This window comes from Anas acuta, chromosome 15, assembly GCF_963932015.1.
Source record: "Anas acuta chromosome 15, bAnaAcu1.1, whole genome shotgun sequence".
Taxonomy (NCBI): Eukaryota; Metazoa; Chordata; class Aves; order Anseriformes; family Anatidae; genus Anas; species Anas acuta.
The window spans coordinates 12556902-12582939 of record NC_088993.1 but is presented as its reverse complement, the minus strand read 5'-3'; the positions used below and the strand labels follow the sequence as shown (position 1 = coordinate 12582939).

Sequence of the window (26038 nt, the reverse complement as noted above, 5' to 3'; positions counted from 1 at the left end):
ACATGAAAAAGGTGCCTGCATGTCTGCTTGTTCTCCACAGCTAGTTATCAGGGGTGGAGGAGAGCTTTCTCACAGGGGGACCTACCCTGGGCAGAAGAGATCTAGGCCAAGTGGGCAAAGGAGGAGAGATGATCGGGTCCTTCTCAAATCTGCTGCACAAATACAAAGGTCTTGGTCTATGCCCTCTTATCCCAGACGTTTCCAAGAACACCCAGTTCTGCCAGACTCCTCTCAGCAAATGGTGTGACCACTGGGGGCCTCTTCACACTTTGTAAGATACAGCAAGAGTGAGGAAAAAACCCTACATAGATACCAATGGGTATCTATGGGTACCAATTAAGGGTACCAATTAAGGGAGTTTACCATTTACTGTTTACATACAGCTACCATTGCTCTTCTGGAGTAGAAGTGGCTACTGGCATCGAATGGAGAACCTTCCCAAGGGCTTTCAAACCACTTAAAGCTCAGGTTGTACCTGGTGATAAGAGATGGTGACATCCTTTCTCAAGAAATGTGGCCATGAATTTGCAGCAGGCTGAACTGATACATGCACTATGGGAAATAATGGATGAGTTCTCTGTGGAGGGGAATCATGACAGTTTTAAAATACCACTAATGTGATTTCCTCACCTCCATCTCTCTTCCTCACAGACCTCGGCTTCCAGTATGCAATCCTGAGCACAGCCAACTGCATTGTTGGCTTGTGGGTGAGGCACCCCATGCAGTATTGGGGACTAAACTCCACTCCCTGCCCACCCACGTCTTTGTCTTTCCACCAGCACAATCTTCAGGTAAGCAGACTTTATGGGCATAGCTCAGGGAAATAATCGGTTCTTCCTGAAAAAGGAGCCTGTACATTAAACAGCCACACTCATCTGTGTGTTCATCTGGAATCAATCTGGATACAATCTTCTAATGGGACACAGGTTAACAATGCTACAGTAACAGTTGGATAAAAAGCAGAGAAAGAGCTATTATAAAGCCATAATTCAGTCAATGAGTTCTGATAACATAATAAACCATGAGAGTGAACACCAAGGGCTTGTATGCCTTGCAAGTCCCTGCAGCAGATTTATAACCACGAGAGATGCCTATCAGCCCATGCATTGTTATCAGGGATATATAAAGCATGAGCACACCCTATTAAACATTAACATTTTTAAAGACTCAGATGTGTTAAAACTCAGGCTGCTCCTTGCCAAGGGACTTCACTCACCTTGACAATGATAGTGCAAAAAAAAAATCAAAAGCCATAGACTTTGACCCGCTTCATTTTTTTTCATAATTATTGCAGTATTTTATTGGATTCCACCTGCTTCTTCCCATCCTGCAAATCAGTACTTCTGTAGGATCACAACAGGATAGTGATACATGTTTGCTATGGCCATTTTGATACAAATCACTTGTACTGGATTTCTTTTAATTTCTTCTAGAGCCAGTGCCTCAGCATTTACTTTTGGGGCCCCTGTCCTGAAGCAGATAGAGATGTGGATTTAGATATACCAGAATTGCAGCTAGCAACATAAGAAGAAGTTTGCTTTGGCTTTCAGCACCGTGTTTCTGTTTCTGCCACGTTCCCCTCTATGTTTTGGCTCAATCATTACAGAAAACGATCTATCATTCTGTACATCTTTGCAGAGCACATAGCATATTAAGGCCCTGACCTTACTGGCATGAAACCGATTTCCCTCTAAGTGCAAAACAATAATGTTTCATTAGTCATCCATAACAGAAATCCCCATTCCCCAGACTACTCTGGCAATATTCTGCATTTTTGCTTGTCTAGGAACCTGAATTAAAAGGGAGAAAAATGGTTTACAACAGCCTGTGGCAGTGATGTAGCAAGAGATTTTATGTAAGAGCTGGCGGCGAGCTCACGGCGCGAGGGTGAGGCGCAGCAGCGAGTGCTCCTGGAAGGATGTTTCTCTGAGGTGTGTTCTGTGCCGGGGCTGGGAACAGCCGTCTCAAGGGCACAAATTCCAGCGCCTGAATGTGCTTGGTCTTGTTCAACTGATTCATTTCTTACAGCTATCCCAAGTCGAGCAACAAAATTGCCTACTGCTTTACTCAGAGGCTTTTACAGCTTGTGGATAAATTATTTTCCAATTAACTATGTGTTAATTTGGCTCTGTAGGCTCTTAAAAGATGTAGCAAGGTGAGGAGGAGAAAACAAATGAAGACCCAGACTTAGTACTGCTCACTACAAGGAAAAGGGATTCTGGTTTCTGCTCTGGCGTAGTACTTCTAGGTGGTACTTTCAAAAGTAATGTGAAGTGGGTAGAAAACCCATCTGTAGGTGTATTCGTAGAGCTGACAGATAAGCACCAATAGTGCTAAAAGTTTTCAGTATGTTCTGACAACATTGTAAAAGAGCAATTTTTTTAAATGTTACTTTAATGCGTAATTAATGACTAACAGCTCTGATTCAAGCAAAGGATTTTTTTTTAAATCAAACTTTTAAACCAATGTGTTTTGTATCTATCAAGCTGTGCAACTGGGAAGTCCAAGATTTCTCCTAGTTCAGGGAGTCACAAATTCTGAACCTTCTAATTTTATTTTTGGAAAAGGCTCAGGACTAGAGATACTGTAAAATACTCAAGGCTTTACAAATTGTCTGATCTCTCCTGTAGAGTGGACAACTTTTTACTGGACCAGCTATTTCAGATTTCCCCAGTACCGTGAAAGTCTCTCGCTTCTTTGAAAGACAATGTGTGAAAAGCATTTAATTCCTGTTAGTGACACTGCTCTTCTTGGCACCAAATTCTTTTGGAACTGGTTGGCTTAATCTGCAAATGAGATTTTTTTTTCTTAACAAGGATTATCTAATGGAGGTTTTATTTGATCTCCTTGGGAAAAAAATACACACTAAACTTCTGAAGCACTTGTATTAGATTCTAAGACACACTGGGCCTTTAAAGGAAATTCTAGAAGATACAACTGACATTTGCAGTAAAAATGTTAAGTAATCATAACCAAATACCTGCTTCTATACCTGACCTGAATTTAGGTAACTACAAAACTTAACACTCCAAAGAATGACACTGTGTTAATGAATAGGTGATCAAAACATTTGGATGTAATATAATACAGCACACTGATACAGCTTCTGCATAGATTCGTCTCTGTTAGGGAATAAGTCCATTGTGGGATCCCAGCATATCTTCTGCTTTGATTTCTTCCTCCCTCACACAGGCAATCAAGCAGTAAAACATTGTGCCAGATACTAAGGAACATAATTGGGGCAATTTGATAAAATCGAATGCCTTGGCACTTCCATTAAAGTTGTTAAGATAAACCAAAGTTGCTTCTCTACTGCTCAGCCCTCTGAGATCTGAGAGTTTGTTGCATGTCTTTATGAAAGAGGAGTATCTCCTTTTTACTGTTAACTGTTATAATGAAGTCAAGTGGAAAAGTGCTATTTACCATATAATAAAAAACATCTATTGTTCATAGGCTTGAAAACCCAATAATAAATAAAACCTCATATTTCAGGCTGTGTAAACCAGTTGCTTATGTAATAGAACAAGGTGTAATTTTCCATTTACAATTTCAAATACTGTAATAAGAAAGCAATCAAAGCATAAACAAACAGCACTTTAAATGGTGCTGCAGGTAACATTTTCATAGTGGTTGTCCCTTACATTTGCAGCTGTTTCTTTTTTTCTCCCCTAGCTTCACATTATTTCTACTTATCTCAGTCATTTAATTAAAAGAAAATCAACTTTAAAATGATGAAAGACCATCTTAAACCAATTGCAGCTATGGGCAAAGAAGAAAAAGACTGCAACAGCATAATCCACAGTTAATACTCAGGTGGGTTAAATTAATACCATTTCTCATTCTCCTTTCAGGATGAGATCTGAGGAGTTTCAGAGAGCATGCTGGAGACCTATGGGCAAAACAGCGTTTTCCTTGGTTATCTTGTGAACACCTGTAAGTTTGCATCTGCAGATGACCACCTGGTTTTACTGGCCTCGTCATGGTAAGCTGCCTGCCTGCCCCTTGCCAGTAGGAGGCGTAAAATAACGTGGTGCTGCCCATGAGGTTTTTGCTGGGCTACCCTTACTCGGGTCATTAACTGTGAGGATTAATGAGGGATCAGAAGGCCCATTGCTGCTGGGGGGCTGATGTTGAAGCTTGCATCACTGCAGCGGGACTGGGATGGCTCTTTTGAAATTCTGCTGAATTGAAGAAAAGCTTACACGGCCTTAGCCCAATGCGTGGATCCTGAGGCTCTGGGCTCACCCCACCAGCGATGAGGGGTCCTGAAAAGGGAATTTTACATGGCTGTGGTGTGTGAGGCACATCCCACCTGGGGTCCTGTCTCAGCCAGACCTAGCTGAGGCGGCTCATAGGTGAGAGCAGGGGTACTGGTTCCCCCATATACACATGTGCTGATGCTGGTCTCAGCGTTTTGCTCTTTTCCCATTTGTTTACAAATACACAAACGCATTTTAAGAGAAACCATCCCCACACTCCACCCTCTGTAGGCAGCTTCCCCATGACCAGAACTCCCACCCTCCCCATCTGTGGGCAAATTATGACACCAACAACGCCTTTAGGAGAACAAAACGCTTTATTCCACTGAGCTGCCTCAGGCCGCGGCAGCAGGGAGCACCTCCGGCCTTCCCTCCCTTCCCTATGGGGGGGGGGCAGCCAACATGGCGGCGGCGGCACGCTCTCCATGACGACCGCGCGGTTGCCATGGTGATGCCGTTTCCATAGCAACGGGGGGCCCGCCCTCGGCGGTCACGTGGTGCGCTCGATGCGCTCGGCGATCCCCGGTGGCGCAGGCCGGGCCAGCTCCTGGTCCCGCTCCCGGTCCCGGTTCTTGTCCCCGTCCCCGTCCCGTTCGCACCATGTCCACCGCCATGAACTTCGGGGCCAAGAACTTCAAGCCTCGCCCCCCGGACAAAGGCGCTTTCCCCCTGGACCATTTCGGTGCGGTAGGGCGGGCCCGCCCTCCCCGCGCGGCCTAGCCACGGGCCTCAGGCCTTCCCCCCCCCCCCCCCCACCGCGGCCTAGCGCCGGGCCTCGGGCCTGGCCCCGCCGCCCTGGGCCCGCAGTGAGCGCGGCCGCGGCTGTGTTACAGGGGAGTGCAGCGCCTCCAAGGAGCGCTTCATGGAGTGCCTCCGCCGCAACGACTTCCAGAGCGGCGCCTGCCGAGAGCTCTCCATGGCCTACCTGCAGTGCCGCATGGAGAGGCAAGTACCGGGGGGCTCCCCCTTCCCCCCGGCCCCTCCGCGGCGCCCTTTGGTTTCTGTAGGGGTGTCGCCGTTCTGGCATTGATGTGCAGTGGGTTCTGCCCTGTGGTGAGGTTGGGCACACCCTGCGGGAAACGGATGGGGTGGTGTTAAGGGTGCTGAGATATCTGGGCGCTGCCAAGTGTTACATGGTCAGTGGTGAGGCTGCGTATCCAAACAGTGGGAAAAGCACAGCAGCAAAGTGTAACGGCACCACCGATGTTGTAAACCATGTTCACTTAAAAATGCAGTAAATGACACAGGTAGAATATTAGTAAGCTCTTATGCAGTCTGTTAATTAAGTTAATCAAAAGTCAGGTCAGCCTCTGAGAAAACTTTCATTATCTAATAACAGAAGACAATACACACATTTTAACAGCAGTTTTCCAGTTGTATGTGTGTGAGAGTATATTTTTTTATATATGTGTTGCTTTCCCCAAAGTGAAGTTCCCGAGGCTTTGCCAAGTGACAGTCACTCTACAGATGTCTTGGGTTTCTTTACAGGAAATAACATTAAGTAAAATAGAAAATGCTGTTATTTTCCTTGTTTTAGACCATGTTCTGCGAAACGTTTTTGTTTTGTTATTTTTAACTTAGGCAACTTATGGCTAATGAACCACTGGAAAAATTGGGATTTAAAGATCTGATAGATGAGAAACCAGAAGCAAAACCTCAGAAGTCGTAATGAAGGAAGACGACTTTGCTCTTCGTGTATGGAAAACACAACTCTTATGTAGTACATATTGTACTTCTGTGCATATTGCGATTGGAAGTGTTTCGTGACGGAACCTTTCTTCCAAAATATTATTTCCTAAAATAACACTTCGCTTGCTTCAGAAAGGACTGCCTGAAGTATTTCTAAGCCTTTTTCTTTTAAATTCTCTAGCTTACTCTTGAAGATCCATGAGAACTTTACCTGGGAGAAAACAACTGTTGCCTGAAGTGTTCTCCATGCTTTTGCAAAACGAGTAAACTCTTGCTTTTAAAAAACAAAAACAAACAAACAACCCCCCCACACTTTTATTGTGTAGATCTTGAACTGTATTCTTACGTGTGGTATTACTTATATGCTCACAGCAATTACTTGTCAGGTGGAAATAAAGCTGTTGTGTTACTTGCAAATTGCTTTTTATTAAATACTGGAATGGATTCCTACCTTTAGGGTGATCTTCTCACACAGCTATAGAAAATACTTGTATTTGTTTTTTGTGGGTCTTTTTTTTCAATCTTCTTACCTTTGTTGTTGTTGGGAGATTATTTGTAATTCCAGACACTGGTCTGTAGTTGCCAATAGTGATTCTGCTTTTATTTGCAGTGCCAACAATGTTCACTTAACTTTACTTCATCACTTAACCAGCAGGCTTCCATTATGTGAATCTTCATTTCTTCATTTAGAGCTGCCATATGTTCTTTCACATCCTTATGGTGATCAGCGTGGTGATGGCAATGGCACTTACTAGTCTTCAATGTAAACATGAGTTGCACTTCTAAGTGTGGCTGGACCTTTTCTTTTAAAAATGTGTTATGTCAAAAACGAACAAAAACCCTTCAATAGATTGAAGCTATTTATCTAGGAAATACAGTATCTTGTTCCATAACACATAGGTGCAGCCCTTACTTTGAGAATGTGATGCACCAGCCTATACGGTAGACTTCAAACCATGTCTGAATATGGCTTTGAGATCCCTCGCAGGTGTTTGTACAACTTACCATCAATTATCAGAGCTAATGCGATTTGTAATGCAAGTGAGTCTTTCTTAATTGGTACTGAATTCAGGCCAAAATAACTCGGCCAGTTAGCCCCCCTAGAAATGTGTTCTAAGCAGTCAGTAGCTTCACAAATCTTTAAGATGTATTTTCATTGTCTTTCCAGACCACACCCTTTTTGTTTGTTTTAAATCCATCGAATCATTTCTTTCTGTACCTTGCTCTCCAACAGCAAGGTTTAGGGGCAGATAGGGACACACACAGTTTGCCAAGGCAGTTCTACGCTCTCCTTTATTTGGTGCCCTCTGTTTGATACATCCTGCCATTCCTGTGCTCTGTTACTACTCTTTTTGGTTCTGCTCCTCTCTCTCCATCTCTGTTCCCAGTCATCCAGGAAAGGGTGAATGAATATTTTCTGCTCTTCATATTGAGGGGTGGAGATGAGATTTAAATTGTTGCTTGGGTCTAATCTGATTGAACAGACTACAGAGTTCAGAGCAGGTCCCTGTTTGAAAAGGATGTTTGGTCCCTGCTGCATGTTTTTATTCTGCTTCATTCCACTGTTTAATTTGTATCTTCTGGTGAGATTAGTACATTTATAGTAAAGAAAGCAGAGATTTTATTGCTGAAGCAGATATTAAAAGGCTTTATATTAAACCACTGAACAAGAGCTTTCTATTGGTGATACTGCGTAAGAATTATTAAAATAATCTCCTGCATCTTCAGAAGAAAGAAACCAAATTTCATGCTTCCATGCTCCTTAATTATTATGAAGTTATGTTTATGCCTACAAGGGATTCAAAACCCACCAGTGGTGGTGGAATAATTCGGGGTGTTCTCAGTGGTCGTTACATCTGTCTGTGTCACTGCACGCTGATGTGACCAAACAGTAACTTCACGATTTCAGCCCAGGTTTTTCCTGGGAAAGTTGGAACTGTCATCCAGGTTACTGCGGAGTAAGAGGGGAAATGTTTCTCAAGTCTTGTGTGACTGAATTTCAGCTGCTGAGCTGGAGTGATAGCTGCTGTTTGAATGAACTGAGATTGCATGCTGAGAAAGCAGCCGGAGAAGACTTTTTTTTTCTTTTTTTTTTTTTTTTTTTAATAGTGTCCAAGGCCTCAGTTTTGGACCAGTTGCAGGAGGCATAGTGGGAACAAAAGCAGTTCCTGAAAACTGTGTGCCATACCAAACCAAACAGTGCTCAGTGCTGCTTGTAGGCCTGGAGTCTTCCCGTAGCATCCTGGTGATGTAGCCAGCAGGACCCTGCATAGCATGGGCTGACTGCTGCTGAGCTGCCAAAACGGGCAGAGCATGCTCCATCCTTCACTAAACTTACTGCAGGAGTAGTAATTGCCATCCTGACGGGGATCACCAGGGTGGGAATTTTGCACCTTTCACCACTCTGAAGAAAACATTGTCCTGTGTAGATCCATGAGTTCATTTCATCCCACCTCCCAGCACAGTGAATCACCTTCATGGCGCCGTCCGTTTTGCACCAGGATGAGACCAAGGGCGGCTGTGAGTGTATAGCTGAAAACTCAGGGAGCTGACAGAGACACATTTTCTAGCTGTAGGGCATGGGCTGGAGAAGATAATGTGTTCAGTGGAATTGTGAGGTGAGTTCAAAGCAGGAGGGGGCTATCAGTTGGTCTTGATTGAGATCTAATGCTACTAAGAAGCAGTGGAAAAACAGGTCATTAATCAATGCACAGCCTGGGGTCAGACAGTTCCGACTTGCTCTGGGGACATGTGCCTGCAACACCGGAGTCATCTGGAAGAAGTTCCCGGAATGCTCTTCAATTTATTCCTGCCAACACGCAGGTCGTTAATTAAAACCTTTCTCTAAAACCTGTTTATTTTAGCTTTGCTTGTGGGATCCAAGTTTGTTCTTTCAAATGACAGCAGTGTTTTAAGCCAAAGGAAAGTCGTAAGTTTGTAGGTAAGCTTTCCTGTTCCTGTACCAAGGAGGAAGCTCTCCAGAAGCTGACACCGGGCTGGGTAAGTTTATTCTGGAAACGGTGAGCTGAGGCTCAGGCATGTGTGGTACAGGGTAGGCAGCATTGTCGGGGGGATGATTTCTTTATGTAGCTGTTTGGAGTTAATGAGCTGCTGTGCTATGTGTGGCGCCAGGAGCAAGGTAAGTCCCACACAAGTGCGTTAATCTTCCCGAGAAGTGGGTGAATGTCCCTGCCTGCACCAGTGCTGCCTGCCAAAGGCTGCCGTGAAGCACCCCCTGCTGACAGACCCTGGGACTTAGAGGAATGCAAACGGCTGCAAAACGAGATTATTCTCAGCTTAATGTACAGACTGCCGGGCTGGCTGTAGTTGTACAGGTGTGGAAGGGAGAGCCCAGAGCAGGAGGAGGCGTTGACTATCTTGTGATGAAGATCTTTGTAAGCTGCTAACACAACAATAGAAATCAATAAGTGAGGGGCTGTAATAGTCTTTCATGTAGCTCTTTTTCAGCCAAACCACCTCACACAATAAGTAGGTGCTCTGCTGCTTGGGATCATGTCCCAGGGAATCCCCAGAGGGCTCCAGGTCAGCAGAGCTTTTCGTGTTGGCACTTAGAGCACATACTCCCTTTCTTAGTTCAGATTAGAATCAATTCAACCACAGAGAGTTTAACCTTGATTGCTGCAGTTATTTACAGAAAGAGAACATTGCTGCAGGCCAGCCCTCCTTACGTCTTCCTGGGAGACCTTGAGCTTTAGGTATATCTCCAAACAATGGCAATGAATTGCAGAACAAGGAAGAAAGGGTTTAATAAACACTTCCAAGTCTCTGTGAGTTCGTTTTTTTTAAAAAAAAAAAAAAGCCTACACAAAGAGAGCCTCCTGTGGTTGTGCTGGAAATGAGCCATGGTCCAAAGTCCTGCATATAAGCACAACGAGGCGGTGCTGCTGTGGTAGGGCAGGGTTGTTACCGTGCTGTTACTGCACCTGCCCCCTGGCAGCGGGATGCCAGGCATAGCGGGAGGGCTGCACCTGTCAGCACGGAGCTGTGGGCAGGCAGTGGGTGCAGCCCGCTGACCTTCACCCTCAGTCCTCCCCAGTCCCCTTCCAAAGCGTTCTCCCCAGGTTGTGCTGCCTGCTCCAAACCACAAATTCCTTGCAGCTGGGCATTATGCTTGCAGTGAATGATTGCCTGCTTGGTTTCCTTTGCTGACCACAGATTTGCTGACCTTTGCTGGTGACTAATCGCCCTTTGTGGCAGCAATCAAAATAGCCTTTCACTTACTGCCGCTTTTGGAGGCTCCACATAGCCAGTGCTAACTGCGGGAGGGAAGGAGGTAGGTTGGAGCACCTACATTTGCACCCCGTTATGTCATTCTGCTCCAAGCAGGCCCAGAGAGCTCTGGAAGGCAGCATTAAGCTGCTGGGGCATTGCACGGAGGCAGTTAAGGATGAGGAAATTCTGTAGGCAGACCATTAAAGAAGGATTCTTTTTCCTGTATGAAAAGTGTGGCATTGCTTCATGCTGTGTGCTCTGAAAAGTGCCTCGGGTGTTCCAGTTCCACTGGAGAGCAGTGTGTTTCTAGACTTCTCAGTGATTACTGGGCATGGAATGATGCTTCTGCCAGCGTGCAGGAATACAGTAATTTCTAGCACAACCAGTGACCCCAAAGGGCATTGGTTGCTGTTCTGCCTGCAGGAGATCCCCTCTGCAGTAGATTCTCCTGCTAAATTTGGGAATGTGGCTGTGTTGTATCAGGTTTCCCACAGAAATGAAAGTTCATCGATTAACAAAAACAGTTTGGGGAAGGTACATGCAAGGGTCATTTTCCCCTTCCTGGGAGTTTCAGTGAAAATTGGATGTCTGATCAATTTTAACCCAGTTCTTCATTTCTTTTAATGACTTTTCTTTTTTTCCCCTGTGAATAGCTGGCAGTGCTGCACTTCTGTCAGGATGCAGCAGATTTTCTAGCTAGCAGATTTCAAGACAAAATGCTCTCCTTCTGGAATGATGGTGCCATATGGCTTGAAACGCAAAAGTGATCACCGCTAGAAATAGGAGCTTCATAGAAAGGCACCCAGAAGTTCAGTGTGTGTGTGCGTGCGTGTGTGTGTGTGTGCGCGTGCAGAGGACTTGATAGACCTTGATGCCGTTTTTATTTCCTGGTCCCAATGATAATACAGGTTTTTTATGGCTCTTCCTAGAGACTCATGTTTGTGTTCACTCTCCAGGACTGTGCAGGCTGTTTCACCAATATATTATTCCCCTTATTCCAGGAGATTTTGGGACTTAGATTAGCAGGTGTATCGGTCTGTCACGTCTGCTGATTCCTGTTGGGCTTGGCTGGATGGAAGACCCCCCAGACAAGCCCAGTATTCACCATACAGCCCAGGCAAGCTCCCAGGTACCTCTGTGAGCGTGAAACAGCTCAGGTGCCTAAAATCTGGTGGGCTGAATCCAGCCTGTGCCGTTCCACACTTCCCCGGCTCTGGTGGGATGTGTAGCTATCTGCACAAGCAGCCTTTCCCAGCTTCCACGCAGAGTAAGGCAGGTTCCCACTGGATAAACGTGGGAGGGATGTGGTGGTCTGTCTGGCCGCGTGTCCTGCTGGCTGGTAGTGAGCGGTGCCTTGAACCAGTGCTGTAGATGCTCTTCTGCTCAGGCTTCTGCTTGCAAAAAGAGAGCAGGGTGGTGAAGAAAAGGAGAATGCCCAGAACGACTCAAACTTTTAACTATATCTTGATGATTTTAAAAAGCAGGCAGTGGGGACTGCTTCTGCAGTCCCTTTGGATGAGTGAGCTCTTTGTCTATTTTAGTAACTTTCTAGGAGTTGACAGCTCTAATTTCTGGAGGATTTCTGGTGTCCTCAGTGCTAGCAAGCCCTGCCCAGCAAGAACCTGTTAATGTACCTGGTTCATGCTTGGGGCATGTGAGGAGCAAGTCACATGGAGAGGTGCTCTAAAGGCAGTCAGGCCTGGTTTTGGTTGCTCAATTTGCATTTCTCTGTTTCCAAACTGTGTTCTGGGTTTCAGCAAGCTTAGGAGGCACTGAATCTCTCCTCAGGACAAGCAGCAGATTGGTAGCCCCGCAGAATCTGGGACACGAGCACTGTGCTGAGGATTTGTTGTGATGCTGTGGGCTGCAGCCTGCTTCAGATCTTGTGAGTGCTCAGCAGAATCTAATGCCAAATCCTGACTTTCTTTAGGAGAGAGGCAAGTTTTGTGGACACCACACAAAAATTAAGCCTCCTGCATGGATTATCTCCTCTAGCCCAGTCTGTACTCTCAAATTCTTTCATTTCTTCTCTGAGAGAGGAGGTGGTAGTGGAGCTGCTGGTTTGTGGGTTGAGATCCTGCTCCCACAAACCTGCTGGTGAAGAGCCAGGGTTTCATTCCCAGGAAACAGCAAATCTCCCATGAGCTTAGAGGAGCAAGGAGCAATTTGCTGGCAATCTACAGGGGGCTTTTCCCTCTGGGTTGCTCTGACAACAAGCCCGTGGTAACATGGCTTGCTAGATGGTCAATAGCATTTCACTACGTGGAGGAAAGCAGACAGTTTTCAAGTGGGCAGACCTAAATGGAGAAAAAGTCCTGCTACTGCTACTCAGGAATTGCACAGAAGCTGCAGATCTGATCAGTGCCAAGGAACTGGCTGGTAACAGGATGCTGAACCAAGCAGGAGAAAAATAAATCAAAACATTGGTAACTGAGCTTTCACATTCCTGTGACCAGGTACCAAATTGGGAATCTCAGGGTGGGGATAAGGTTGGCTGCTGGCATTGCTGCAGTTACCTCCCCAGGTTTTTGCTCCTTACTCTGGATGGGGAAGGGAGGGGGTACACTGTGCTGACTTTGACCTGAGTATTTAGCAGGCTGTCCTTTACCCCTCGAGCTCACCACCCATGCATACCAGAGCACATGTTGTCAGGCGGGCAGGGCTCTGCCTGCTCTTTGGTGTGTCCTCAGCTTGTGTGTGTGTACTCAGAATGTTTGCTAAGGCAGCATCCATGTGTGCCCATAGCCTGGCAACACAAGCCTGCCCCTTCTCTCTGTGCAGTCACATTTGTGCCTAGTTTAGAGGTAGCAGTGTGCCAGACCAGGATCTGTACAGGAAAGCACAAACAGTGGCATAGATCAGATGTTAATACTCTGCATGCGCAGGTAATGGTGTGAACGCACAGGTGAGACTGGGGGTCCCATTCAGTTCCTACTTCTCCAAACTGTGTTGCAGGATCCTGTGGAAAAGCGACTGTCCGCTGCCAGCTGCTTGGAGGTGATTGCCTGGGAGGAGATGCAGCCCGGCCTCCTCAAGTGGGAGATGGTCAGCAGGGCCGTCTGCGTGCAGGACAAAGATGTAACGAGCAGCAGATCACTGCACAGCTTTGGTGATACAGGATGCCCGAGTTCTGTCAGAGGGTCAAATGCTGAGCTTGCTGGTTGCTGAAAAAGAACCAGGTGGGTGAAAAATGAGAGCGAGTCTGGAACATCTCCCGCCTTTTCCTTTCAGCATTCACTCCAGGAGACTTGCAGGTGTGGTGGTGCCAGGTAGAAGGGCTCATTGGAACAGAGAGATGTCTATTGATGGCTTTATTTTGGCTTACTTTAGCAAATAATAGGCGGGGGGCGATGTTTATCACTGAAACTGGAGCTGGCTAGTGCTTGAGATCACAGCTCTAATGGGTTGGACTGGCTTAGACTGTAAATCACGTTAGCAGCGCTAATAGCACAAAGTGACTGGTGTAGCAAACCCTCTGCTGCAGCAATAACCCGGCCCTGCTGGTTCTTTGAATCAGGCTGGTGCTGCTGCTCAGGGCTGGCTTGGTTATTAAAGCTCTTTCGCAGAAGTCACCTGGGCAGCTGCTTTGACTCAGCCACCGAAATGGCTGTTCTGTCACTCTCTCCCCTGCCATTCCCCAACCTGGCTTGGGCTCTTTTTATAGCCTGCTATAAAATTGTTTATTTTTGCACCTGTTTATAAAGGCTTTTCAGCCACAGGGGTCTCATGATGATGTTTTCATGGCTTCTGGAGCAGGGCTGCTCTGTTGTTGCTAGAAATAATTGCTGTTAATTAATTCTTTGCTGATTTTTCCTTGGCAAAGCATACTGAAATAAACAAATAAGTGAACAGCATGCTCTGTATCCTGATGTTGTGGGAGCTGTTACGAGGCATGCAGTGACATCCAAACGATCCCATCAGCAGCCAGAGGAAGGTTAGGACATGGTCTTCAACTTTCTATGGACAAAGTTAATTGGGGGGAGGCTCAATTACCATCTCCAGCTGTTCGGCAACTTCCTCCAGGCAATCATTTCTAATCTCTTTCTAGAGAAAAACCACAGCTTTGTTTCCATCTAATGCTTTATTCAAATCACAGCTGAACAATATTACAGAAAGTGATGTGGTCTCAGCTGTCTGAGCTGAAGGGGTAGCTGAAGGCAGCAGCCCGTGATACGAGACGGGCTCTTGGGGGCTGTAACTGTGCCCAGTTTCCTCTTTTCCTCTGTGCCCTTCTAAGATGGCTTGGCTTCTTTCTGATGACTCTGGCTCTGCTGCAGGGACTTCCAGGCCAGAAGCAATGTGCTGGGCTTCATCTCCTTTCTCTCTGCCCCACAGTCCTGCCGATAGCTTCTCCATCATCCTCTTTGCACTGGATGGGAGCACCTCCTAGTCCCCCAGAGGACACAGCAGCAGCCTTGGCCACTTCAGTCTCCACCCTGCGATGGGACATGGTGCAGTGCAGTCTCCTGACTGAACATCTCCGAGCTGTTCCTGGAAGGATGAGCCATTCAGGCCAGGGAGAGATTAAGTTATTGGAATTGAGCAAAAGCAATTTCCATGATGAGTGTTTGCCCTGTGGTTTGCACGTCGGAACTGTCCCTGATTCAGGTTGAATTGATGATGGCCAGCTCTGACTGATCACGCTGCCTTTTCGTGGAGGAGCTGGTGCCCTGATGTGTGACTCTGTTCACGTGTGTGATGGCTTTCTCCATCTGGTTTCCCAGACTGAAGCCTTCTAATTCCTATAAATCAGGAATCATGCTAAAAGCAGTGGTGTAACAGGGGTGTAGGTGAATTATTGACTTCATTGATCTAATTTCATCTTCTCCGAGAGTGTCATTAGGCAGCACAGCTCCCGTCAGGTGCATGGTAGCTGCTGTGGAGCCTGTTCCCCCAGCTGCCCCTTGGTGTCCTATTTTATGTTGTATGAAACAGCAAAGGGATTTTTGTAGTGCGTTTTTTCTTGTGTTCAGATTTCCCTCTGTGCAGCAGACAGATGCAAATACCTGACATCCTGAAGCTTAGCAAGTACCTAGCTGCTCTCCAGGATGTCTCCTGGCTCCCAGCCACCTGTCAGTGGGACAGAGAATCCTGTGTGACCCTGGTGAGGAACTTGCCTTTCTGTATATCGATTCCCAAACCAGCCTATTTCTGCAGCAAGCCCAGGCGGAGGGAAGAGTGCTGTCACACTGGAGGAAGAAACAGAAAGGGCCCGAGCACGTGATGGACAGGCTGAGAAAAGTGGTTGGGGTAACTTTCCTTTCTGTGGTGGCAGGGTTGCGAGAGCAGGTCGCAGCTCTGGGGCGTAGTCACGGATGCAGGGCAGGAAGAAACTGGCTGGTTTGTGATCAGTGGCTCTCACAGAAGCCTGAAAAATGGCGTCTAAGTAAATCAACAGACAAATGTTGCTCTGCAACTCCTTCCTGTCCTCTTTCCCTGTTTTTTCTCCCTTGACGAGGAGCTCAGTGGTCTGGCGTGCACAGCCAGTAAATGATGGGAGTAGCAGGCTTCTTTTCATGTCAGTACTGCAGGGCTTTGCAACAGAGTTGGCCACTATGCAAATGTGGTGAAACCCTGATCTGCAAATCACTCCACAGCGAGGCACATTTAGAGCTGCAGGACGCCTTTTCCTCTTTGGGGCTGGTGCAGGTGCAGAGCAGCTCTGCAGATGTAGGGCTTAGGTCTTGTATTTGGGCAGCCTCACATAATTTTCCTTTACATTCTCCTCTTCTGTGGAATTAACACATCTGTGTGATCAACACATCTCAAAGAGGGAGCATGCTTTTCCCTGTCCTACACAAGGAGAAAAGACCACAGGAACCATAAAGCAATTTGGTCAAAATCAGAGCAAGTTGGTGTTGCTATCAGATTTTCAGTTCAAGGATTTTTAATTGCCCTAGTCTAAGCTCAGCACTGCGTGGCATTCCTCCCTTCCAGGTGTAGCCACTCTCAATTTAACTCAATTAATATTATTTAAAAAAATAAATCTAGAATTTCTTTTTTTTTTCTCCTTTTTTCTTTTGAACAGAAAACCATAGCACAACTGAAACTAGTTGCTTTACTGTGGGAGTGGTCAGTGCTATGGCTTGTTCACGCAACCCCCAGCTGCAAGAGCAGATAGTGCTACAACCTCTGCTGTAGTGTCAAGGAAGCGTGAGGGACCCGGGCTGGTGTTTCTGCTGCTCCAGAGTTTTGCTTGAATGCGGTTGCAGTGGCATGAATTATTGATATTTCTGTTAGGGTTTGCTGTTCGCACAAGAATTTTTAATGTTTCCCCATGTTGCGCTGTGAATGCACTCCCAGGTCGTGTAAGGGACTGAGTTTAATATCCTTGTGTTCAAGTGATTGTGGCATTGATTTCACAGTTTCAGGGCTGGGGCTGCAAAATTAACCGGATGCCAGTGTAAACAGCCCTCTGGTAACAACGCAGGGCAATCCAGGGGTGAAAGGAGTTGATACAGAGGGGCAAAGAGAAGGTAATTTGGGGATTGTTAGTGAATTTTCAGGGTGTCACCACAAAGATGATGAAAAGGTTTCCAGGAATTCTTGAGCATCTCTTCCCCTGCCCTCACAGTTCAGCATTTGTAGAGGCTGCCCTGGCTGCCACCGTGCTCAGCACCTGGGGAGATGCCGTTAATAACATCTGTTTCTAAGACAACAACCTTGCAACTTAGAAAAGCCCAGCTAAAAGTGTGGGTGTTTATAAACAGACATTTTACACACAAATGTGCATGTATTTATGTGTAAATATACATATATGTGTGTATAGCTATAAAAATGATGTCAGACTTAAGAAGTCACTCAGCGGTGGAGAGTCAGAAACCATCTGAACGAGGACGATACGCTGGCAGTGACAATTGGTCTCTGGAGGGTATGGCCAGGGGCTGTGTAAGAACTGGGAGAAAATTCATTAAGCACTCCCTGACAAGCCGTACCCACAGGGAAAGCATGGGGAAAAGCTCGGATGAGGTGTTGGATCCTACAGGGAGCAGTCTGACGTGGACCTGCCTGAGCTGAGGTGCCACCAGCCTCCCAGGAGCCTGCCAGCACCGCCACAGAGCTCTGGAAATGCACTGGTATGTGAGATTGAATCGAGCCCTTGATTTCCAACTAAACAGAAGATTCTCCTCCATCCTGGCTGGTTTGGTCCTGTTCCAGCTTTTCTCCCTCTCCGTGCCCCCTCTACCCACCTGTGCTGTTTGGTTCCCAGCTGCAAGTCTGGAGTAGGATTCTCACTGTTGTGTTTGTGCCGAGGGAATTGGGAATTGTTTGGGGCCTTGGAGCTGTGGATGACCATGGCTTGATCAGTGCTGGCCCCACTCTGCACCTCCACTGCTCATCCTGTCCTTTATGAACCGCTCCCGTCTCATCGCTGACAACAGGCTCTGTTATGTTTGATTTTATTACAAGATATAAATTTCTGTCTGCAGCCCTGGTTTCCAGCACGCAGAGAGGGATTGCCTAGCAACCAGGAGAACAAAAAATTAAGAGAATCAATAAGACTTAATGGAAAGCTAAACAGAGACTTTAAAACCAATCTCCCTTCCAGCCCCTGCCCCTGGTAAGTTCATAATGACTTGCAGCATCCCGGCTGCTGCACGAGGGATTCAGCAAGTGCCTGAGCTGGAAATGCCAGAGGAATGGGGCTGAAGTGCAAATGAAAACCTCACCTCCTGGCTTGGATTTAGGTAGAGCTCTGCTCCTGTAAGCATTTACACCAGGCAGTAGTTCCACAAATTTGAATATAATGGGGTTTTGGAGGATTAGGGCTGTGATTCTGTGCTGGAGCCAGTTGGACTGGTGTAAGTCCCCGGCAGGTGTTAGCGGCAGTGCTGCTCCAGGTATTATGGGCAAGGGAGGGTGAAGGCAAGGTCGCCTCTGGGCACACCAGCTGGTTGCTGCGGCTGAAAACCTCAACAAAAGGACTCTGAGTGGGATTACGCCTTTGGTTAGCATGGGAACGAGTTTCCAGATGTCATCAGCCTACACGTGTACAGGCAGCAAGCGGCAGCGCAGCGCGGAGCAGAGCGCCGCACAGCCGGCGAGGAGCAGCCTGACGTCAGCGCGGAACAATCAGAAATTAACTCGGTTACGGCCGCTCGCCTGATGGCACAAATGCAAAGGTCAGTTAGGAAAACGTATTCCAGACAACGGAGGCATTGTAAACGTACCAGGCCGTGGTTTTGCCCGTGTGTAAGGGTGTATGCTGGTTTCTTTGCACAAAGTGTTCTTGGGAACCTGCGGCCCTGCTCACATCCACGTATGTTGGCAGCATTGGTGGTGGTTCAGGGGTGGAAGGGTTCCAGGAGCTGCAGGGAGCCGCCTCCTACTGGCCCTTGTGCCTTTGGCCCTGTAGGCAGCAAGATTGGTGCTGTGCAAGAGGTGCCCTGCTCTTCTTGAGGCAGCAGAGGTGGACGGTTTGAATGGGGGGCTCGCTCCACAAGACCCAAACCCTTTCTATAACCAGAGCTGCATTTACCACAAATAAGTTGAAGCAGCCTAACAGATACCTGAAGCCTGTGTTTGAGAGGACGGATTCTGCAGGGGTCTTTCTCCAGACATAGCCCTGACCCCCTCCTCTTGGCAGATTTCCCACATCACCACCTTGAGTTACCCTTAGTGGCAAAATGGGGGCCAGGAGCATTTGCCCGTAGGCCAGGTGAGGAGCAGCAGAGGTGGCAGTCCTTGATCTCAGCACAGCCGTGGTGCCCTCACCCCAGAACTCCCAAGGATTGGGGTGCAAGGTGTTGGGGGACTTTCGGAGCACGGTCCTGAGATACACTGAGAGGAAAAAGGCGGTGGTGTCCTTTTGGACAGCAGCACAGCCAGGGAAACCCCAGCTGCGCTCAAGCAGCGAAGGGCAGGACTCCGGGAACCCCCAGGCGGTGAGGTGGGAGGGGGACACCCCAAAATTCCTCCGGAGCCGGAGGGCGGCCGAGATAGGGACCCAAGGGGGAAGTCGGAGGGGTTCGGGCGGGGTTGGGGCGCGGAGCCCCGACGGCGAGCGACCGCTGGAGGTCGCGGGCGAGCGGCTCGGCGAAGGGGGGAGAGGCGAGAGGCGGATCCGGCTACCGAGCCGGGCGCGGAGGCTGCGGGGCGGGGAGGCTGCAGCCTCCCGGGGGCTGGGAGCCGCCGGCCTGCCCCTCGCTCGGGGCCGCATGGAGCAGCAGCAGCAGCCCCGGCAGCCCCTCGTCATGAAGCTCGCCTAAAAGAAGCCTCGGCGGAGCCTTCCCCTCCCCTCCACCCTCCGCAGCCCCCCCATGGCGAAGGAGAGGAGCAGGAAGGCGCTGGGCGAGCTGCTCCAGCGACCGGGCAACGCGGCGTGCGCCGACTGCACCGCACCCGGTAAGGGCACCGGGGGGGCGTGGGGGAGTCTGGGGGGCTCCGAGCCCCTGCTCCGGGGGCTTGCAGACCCGCAGCCAGCCCTACACACGCACCCGTAGCGGGGGGAGCAGAGGCATCGCCGCTCCCGCACAGCAGCAGCCTTTGCCCGCAGTGCCCCCCCCCGCCGCTGGGCTCGGTAAAGCGGGGGGCTGCGGGACCTGCCCGGGAGAAGGGGCTTGGAAATCGCAGAGCAGGTGAATTCTCCTTCCCCGGCCTCTTTTTTTTTCTTTTTTTCTTTTTTTCTTTTTTTTTTTTATATATCGTTATGCATTTTAGTCGTCGCATGGTAACAGCTAACCGTGCGTTAGGTTGGGCAGGGTGGCTCTGAAAGGTGTAGGGATGGGATGTCCTTTTCAACCTCCATCGCTCCATGGGCAAAAAAATACAATAATAAATCCTGCTTCAGCTAAATTATTGATGCTGATTTCTATGGGTTTCCAAGCTCAGTTGGACCCCACCATCCAGCTCCCACCGTCACCAGCGGTTTCAGGTCCCCAGCCTGCATCTCAGGAAGCTGCAGCACACTTTGAGATGCGTTGTGGCTGGAGAGGACAAAGAACTTTCTGCATGGTGTGAACTGCTTTGCAGTGCTGCGCCGCCTGCTCTGCTCCCACCCATCGGCTGTAGCAGCCCCCCTCTTGGGTGTCGTGCTGAGCACAGCTTGGGCTCGCCACATAAGTGGCTTCCTAAATTGTCCCTTTCTGGAGGACGCTTGGGCTCGATGGGATAATTCTTCCCTGCCCTGTGTGATATGAAGCCTCTCCGCAAAATGGGAAGTTCCTCAGCATCAGCAGAATAGGGATGAAGCTGTAGGTCAGTGAGATAGCTCATGCTGGGGAAGTGTGGTTGTTAAAAGACTAAATGGGCTGTTAAAACAACAAAGCTGTGTTTCACTTTTGGGGACACTTGCGTGCAGAGATACCTTGGTGAAACTTGGAGAGGAGAATGTGGGCCAGAGTCTTTTGTAACACGAGGTGTGCTACATTAATATCATTCAGCCTCTTTGAACTGTGGCAGCATTACTCCCCTGGGACTGGACCTCTGCTCTGAAACCCAATTTCTTTAATTATCACTGTGCTTCGGTACCTTTGGCAAATAAGAGTTAGTAGTGGTGCTGTAACGTGCTCGTCTGCCCAGGAGGGACAATAAATAGGAGAAGCCCTGGGTTATTTAATGTAAGATGCATAACTTGTGTCTGTAGGTAATACATAAAATATTCAGGCTGGGTCCAGTTGCTCGTCCTGGGCAGGTGAGGCAGGCCAGGACTTTCTGAGTCTGGGTAGGAGGTGATGTGGGACAGGTGTCTGGAGAGCCTCCAGAATGGGGTGTAAGCATGGCCTTCACTGAGAGGTGGGACACAAAGAGAGAAAAAGGTGAGAGCTGGTACTGGGTGGACAGCTGGAGAGAGAAAAGTACCAAAGCAGAGGAAATAAAGTGAGAATGAAAGAAGAGGAGGGTGGAGAATGAACAGGAGATGCAGAAACATGTAGTACTCCTGTGCTCCTACATGTCGTCATACTGCTGATGTGGTGCACCTGCGGGGAAGCGAAAGGTCAGGATCCCTGGTTAATCATGATTGCTTCCAGGTGGGTGTGTGCCTTCCCTGAAATCCTGAGGTGCTTCAGGAGCCATGATGAGAGGTAGCCATTTAGCTCAGGGATACAGATAACAAAGGATAGGATGGGTTAGAAATAAACCAGGTGAAAATTCTTTGTTAGTTTAATTCATGTATTTGGAAACTAGCTGGGTTTTCTTTTGCTCTTGGAAATGTTTGTTTCAGAAATCTGCCAGTCAGTGGAAGTTCTTCCCTCCCTGCTGTTAAAAAAAGGTTTGTCTTTTGTTCCTGAGCCTCACCCAGGTGCCAAAACAGTAGCCACAGCCCTGGAGTGAGGGCTTGTCCCAGGCACTGTAGGCTCACATAACAAAACCGCGAGTTCCTGATGCAGAAGAGATTGCAGCTGGGCACCGTTGTGACTAAGCTGTGACCATGCAAAAAATCAACCCCCAGGACGTACAGGGAATGTCAGGGAGGCAGCACCTTTTCTCCTAGGCTGTGGAAGGAGCTTTGTCCTCTGCAGGTCGTCACCTAGCTGGATCATTGGTGAGCTCCAGGCAAAGCCTCACAATTGCCTGGCTCTGGGCCAGCATTTGCCACTTAGGTTATCCCAGCTGAGGACGATTTAAGTGGCCAAGTCCTAGAACCAAGGCTACTTGTGTGGCAAGTCTGGAGTGGCATTGAGTCTGATGCTCGGGAAGGTCGGATCCATGCTCTCTGTCTTCCCCCGGACCAGCATGTGGGCTGGCAGGAAAATCTCTTGTGCAAAAGCAGAGCTTCCGAGGCGTTCTCCCAGATGAGATTTTGAGGGCATGTCTCAGGTAGGGGGAACAGGCTTACAGTGCTCTGGCCGTGACAGCTGGGAATGCAGGGAGGATGCTGAAGCAGAGACTGATAATGAGCATGGCAAAAAAAAAAATTAATCACCGTGGCTACATTTCACACTCGCAGTTCTTGTTTTATTTGAAGGGTTCTTAGTTTTCTATTAATTGCTGCTGTGCAGAACCTTAATTTTCAGTGAAAGGTGTTTCTGAATAAAAAAAATCAGTTGCAGAAATGTCATCCGTCCGTAAGGAGTAATGAGATTGCATTAGCTACATCTTTGAAACTGAACTGTAGGGCAGGAGCCACAGCAGCAGGGTTATGGGGTGTGGGGTGCCCTGCCCTTACACTCCCCTGAAGTCAGGGTCCAAGATGTCTTTTTGTGCCGTTTGTTTTGGTGGGTTTAAAGACATGCTTCCACCGTGCAGACAGCATGGGAAATGCAGCCTTAAGTGCAAACTGAGTGATCGCCCTGAATTGCTGGTGTGTAATGGCTCTCGATGTATTAGAATAATCTTTTTTTCTTCAAGACTAATGTGGCAGTTCAGTGCTTTTTTCCCCCCTAAATGATTCTTTGTCTCAGGCAATCTTTCCACACGTCACAAGAGCGATGGTTATCTCAGGGCATAACAAGACCTTGAGTATTTCTCCCTTCATTTTTCTCTAACTTACAGTTGTGTTTCCACTAAGCGAGAATCATTTTACGTTGTGAGGGACAGTGAGGCTCTGATGACAGAAGTGGAAATCCCATCAAACTAATCCTGCAGTTTAAACCCCTCCAGCAGTTTACGTGGCTTTTTTTTTTTCTTTTTTTTAATTATTATTTTCATCTTTTTTATTTGGGATGAATTACTGGGGACATGGACCCTGGAAGGAGTAAGGGAAACATCGGCTTTTCTGTGCATGGGGCTCAGGTGGGGTGAAACAGAGAAGGAACAGAGGGTGAGTGATAGAAGCGAGCCTTATATCAGAGGGCTTTTGTGCTGCAAAACACAGTGGATTTGGTATTTTGGTGTAGTGGTGTATATAAAAGCCTGAGGGTGGGTGGCGTGCAGCTGAGGGTTTATAAACACCTTCCTGCAGCCCCAGCATCATCTTGTTTCTAAAGCAGGTGAAGCTTTTCCAATCCCTTGCTTTCATGAAACAAGGGCGGTGATTCGAGGAAAAGCCACGAGTGCCAGGCATGGTGTGATGCGTCCTGGGTTAAGGAGGGTGCTGAGAAGATTTGATCTCGAGCCTCTCTATCCTGTATCAGCTCCCCAGTCCTAAGAACACAGATCTGGAAGGCAGGTGACTGAGTCATTGGGTCCTGTCTCGTACTGTCATCCTCAGTGACATCTCATCCCTCCGTGGAGCGATGGGGCTCTGCCGTGGAGCTCGTTCTCTCTTTTTGCCCCCACCACCTCCCACTGGAAAGCTGTTCCAGAGCTTTGCTGCTCTAATGGCGTGAAACGGTCTTTTCATTTTCAAGCTAAAAGTGGAAACTTGTTCCCTCACCTCCATTGTCCTCCAACTTAAAGAGTTCTTTCTCTTCCCAGGAATTTACCAGCTCTTCTCCCTTGGCATAAACAGAGTGGAGGGAAAGAAAGGGGAAAAAAAAAATCCTGTGGTCATTGCATTTAGCCACGTTCTGCAGGGAAAGGGAACGTTTTCAGACAAAGGATGTGTAACCTGATGGTGCTGTCTGTCCTTTCCCGATGCCCAGACTTGCAGCAGTGCTGTGGGTTGCAGGCAGCAAGCAGAGGGGGCTGCTGAGACCTGACAGCTGAATCGAAAGACCTTGGCAACTTTAGTGCCTTCACTGAAAAATGTTCCTACTTAACGGGGAGTGTTAGTGGGAGACTGTTTGGCTTCAGTTTTAATGTCTTTTATTGTTATTTTTAAACATGCATGACCAGGGCCTGTTTATTAACCTCCTAATCCTTTCCCAAAGTAAATAGCAACAGAACTTCAGTGCTGAACGTGGGCTTCTCCTGACTGTGGTGTTTAGCAAATCAGCAGCAGCCGAGTGGCAAGCAGAAAGGGCTTCGCTTGCATTGACTGCACTAAAACCCCAGTGATTACATCTTCCCTTACAGGACACGAGTTACCTTTCTTGTGCAGGGTGAAACAAGGTTTTGCCTACCTGCATGGGTTCTCTTTTCCCTTTGATGAGTCTTTATCACCTCGAACAGGGGAAGGAGGTCAGGAATACGTATGGAAGCTCCATCCCGGTAACAGACTGGCTCCATCTCAGCTGGTGTAGCTGGGATGCAGCCCCACAGCTTATGGCCCAAGGCATCATTCGCGTGCTGGAGCCAGTGGCGTGAGCTGGAGGATGCGTTTCTGGGGCGCTGCAATGCGTTGGCCACGTTCTTGCAGATGTTTGTCTTGGTCAGTGCTGGTGCAATAACTGGCTTCAGGCAAAAAGTGGAGAGGGGACATGTGGGTGAATTTTGTGAGTCAGTTCTTGTTCTTGCCTCGTGGTTATTTTGGGCCTATTACTTCTCTACTTCATGTGGCTTTTACTCAGGTTTATGGCATTTAGGGCTTTTCAAACTGGAACCTTGTTTTTATAGCCAGGGTACTGGAAAGTTTGATTGAAAAAAATATATGCCACTGCCATCCCACCTCCTATCTTCTCTACTCTCCTTTTGGTTTGTATAAATTGTCTTATCTTGGTTCTCGTTTATTATTTTGGGGGTTCAGCCCTATTTTTTTCCTCTGTGGGTCATCCTTACACTTAGTAATGTTGAGTTGAAGCTGCAGAGTTCATTTGCTGTATGCTGGTTTTTCCTGGGGCTTGTGGTGGCCCCAGGAGGCTGGCTGGGGAAGTTAATTTCTGAATTTAGCTGCATTGCCCAAGTGTTTCAGTTTTGCTTTGGATGCTTCTCTAATCTCTGCCTGTGCCTTCCCTTTCAGATGAACAAGATATGAAAATGTCACCCCAAAGTCTTTATTGTGACTTTAGTTTAGCTTTATCTATTTATTGTTTTTAAATGAAGTTGTATCACGTTTTTATTTTTAAAGTCATTATAATCGATTTACAAGTGACCAAAAATCTCTACCGCTTTGTGCAGCGAAAGCTTTCTAGAGTAAGCATTGGTCACTCTGGAGCAATGATGCTGAGGGATAAGAGACTTTCTGCACTTAAAAGACTTCATTTGGTTTAATGTTCCCTTTGCTCCTTGTTAGTCTTTATTCCTTTTGGCTTGGCATAATGGAATAAAGTCATTTGTGTGGAACTTAGGAATGCCAGAGAGTTTTCATTAGGCTTTGCTGCTGTTTGCTTGACACTCTGGAGGCTTAGAAAAAATCATCTTTTTTGGGTAGGGCCCAAGTGGTGACTAGTGCACCAAAATGGTAATATATCATAATCTGGAAGAGTGAGGAGTGCGTGGCAGTGACTGCATTTTCTGGATCAAAACAAATAAAGTGGCTTAAAGTTACTGAAATCTCCAGGTGTCCAGGGTGCTCCAGCCGTCGAGGTGTCTAGCAGCAAGGTGATCTTCAGGTGGCTGCAAAGATTCCAGCTGGCTGCTGCTCATGCTACGTCTGCTGATGGTCACTGCTCTGCAGAAACATCTCTCCACTGGCTGTGCAGCAGGGAAAGTCAGTTCCCTTAACCTAAAAGGTGCCAACAGTTTTTCCCCCAAACTTCCTTTCCCAGTTGTATAAAGACATGTGGATTTAGTCAGATGCTTGATAAAATGTTGTCTTGTCTCAGAGTCTACATTAGTGCAGTCATTTTTAAGGGTTGAAGTCTGCAAGTATTCAAAAGTTGGAGATCTCTGTCATTATCTGCCATAAGCTGAGGGTTTTTTTCATGTCTTTTGTGCTGGAGAGCATAAGTAAAGACAGATGGGCAGTGATGCGCTTTGGGGAAGGCTGTAGCTGCTGCGTGCTTTACAAAGGACTTTAAAGAAGCATCCCTGCAGAACTGGGCGCACACCCTGGCCAGCTGCCTGGGGCTCTGCCACCAGCTTCTGCAGATCTGTGGGTGCAGTGGCTTTGTAGCTGTATTTCTCTGAAAACTGTGTCACAAGCACGCGGGACAGGCTGTGGGGCATGAGTGTGAGGGGGAAGTGGCCTTGGCAGAGACCTCCGGAAGATGGAG

At 47.7% G+C, this 26038-nt stretch overlaps 2 protein-coding genes across 2 annotated transcripts in view; both read left to right on the top strand.

Annotated features, from left to right (window-relative positions):
- Positions 1-4808: 4808 nt before the first annotated feature.
- Positions 4809-6365, top strand: COX19 (cytochrome c oxidase assembly factor COX19). Its single transcript, XM_068699025.1, has 3 exons — positions 4809-4941; positions 5093-5204; positions 5841-6365. Exons 1-3 carry the CDS (start codon positions 4860-4862, stop codon positions 5926-5928), a joined length of 282 nt encoding a protein of 93 aa, XP_068555126.1. The 5' UTR covers positions 4809-4859; the 3' UTR covers positions 5929-6365.
- Positions 6366-19224: 12859 nt separating this feature from the next.
- The window catches only part of ADAP1 (ArfGAP with dual PH domains 1), a 57127-nt gene continuing 50313 nt past the window's right edge, over positions 19225-26038 (top strand). Inside the window, exon 1 of the mRNA XM_068699001.1 lies at positions 19225-19526. Coding sequence (XP_068555102.1) covers positions 19442-19526 — 85 coding nt within the window. The 5' untranslated portion in view covers positions 19225-19441. The remainder of the gene's footprint in view (positions 19527-26038) is intronic.

Bases quoted from the DNA above. Each gene is read 5' to 3' on its own strand.
- COX19 (XM_068699025.1), top strand. From the start codon at position 4,860: ATGTCCACCGCCATGAACTTCGGGGCCAAGAACTTCAAGCCTCGCCCC. The intron at 4,942-5,092 runs GTGCGGTAGGGC...GCTGTGTTACAG, and splicing joins TTTCCCCCTGGACCATTTCG to GGGAGTGCAGCGCCTCCAAG. The intron at 5,205-5,840 runs GCAAGTACCGGG...TTTTTAACTTAG, and splicing joins CTGCAGTGCCGCATGGAGAG to GCAACTTATGGCTAATGAAC.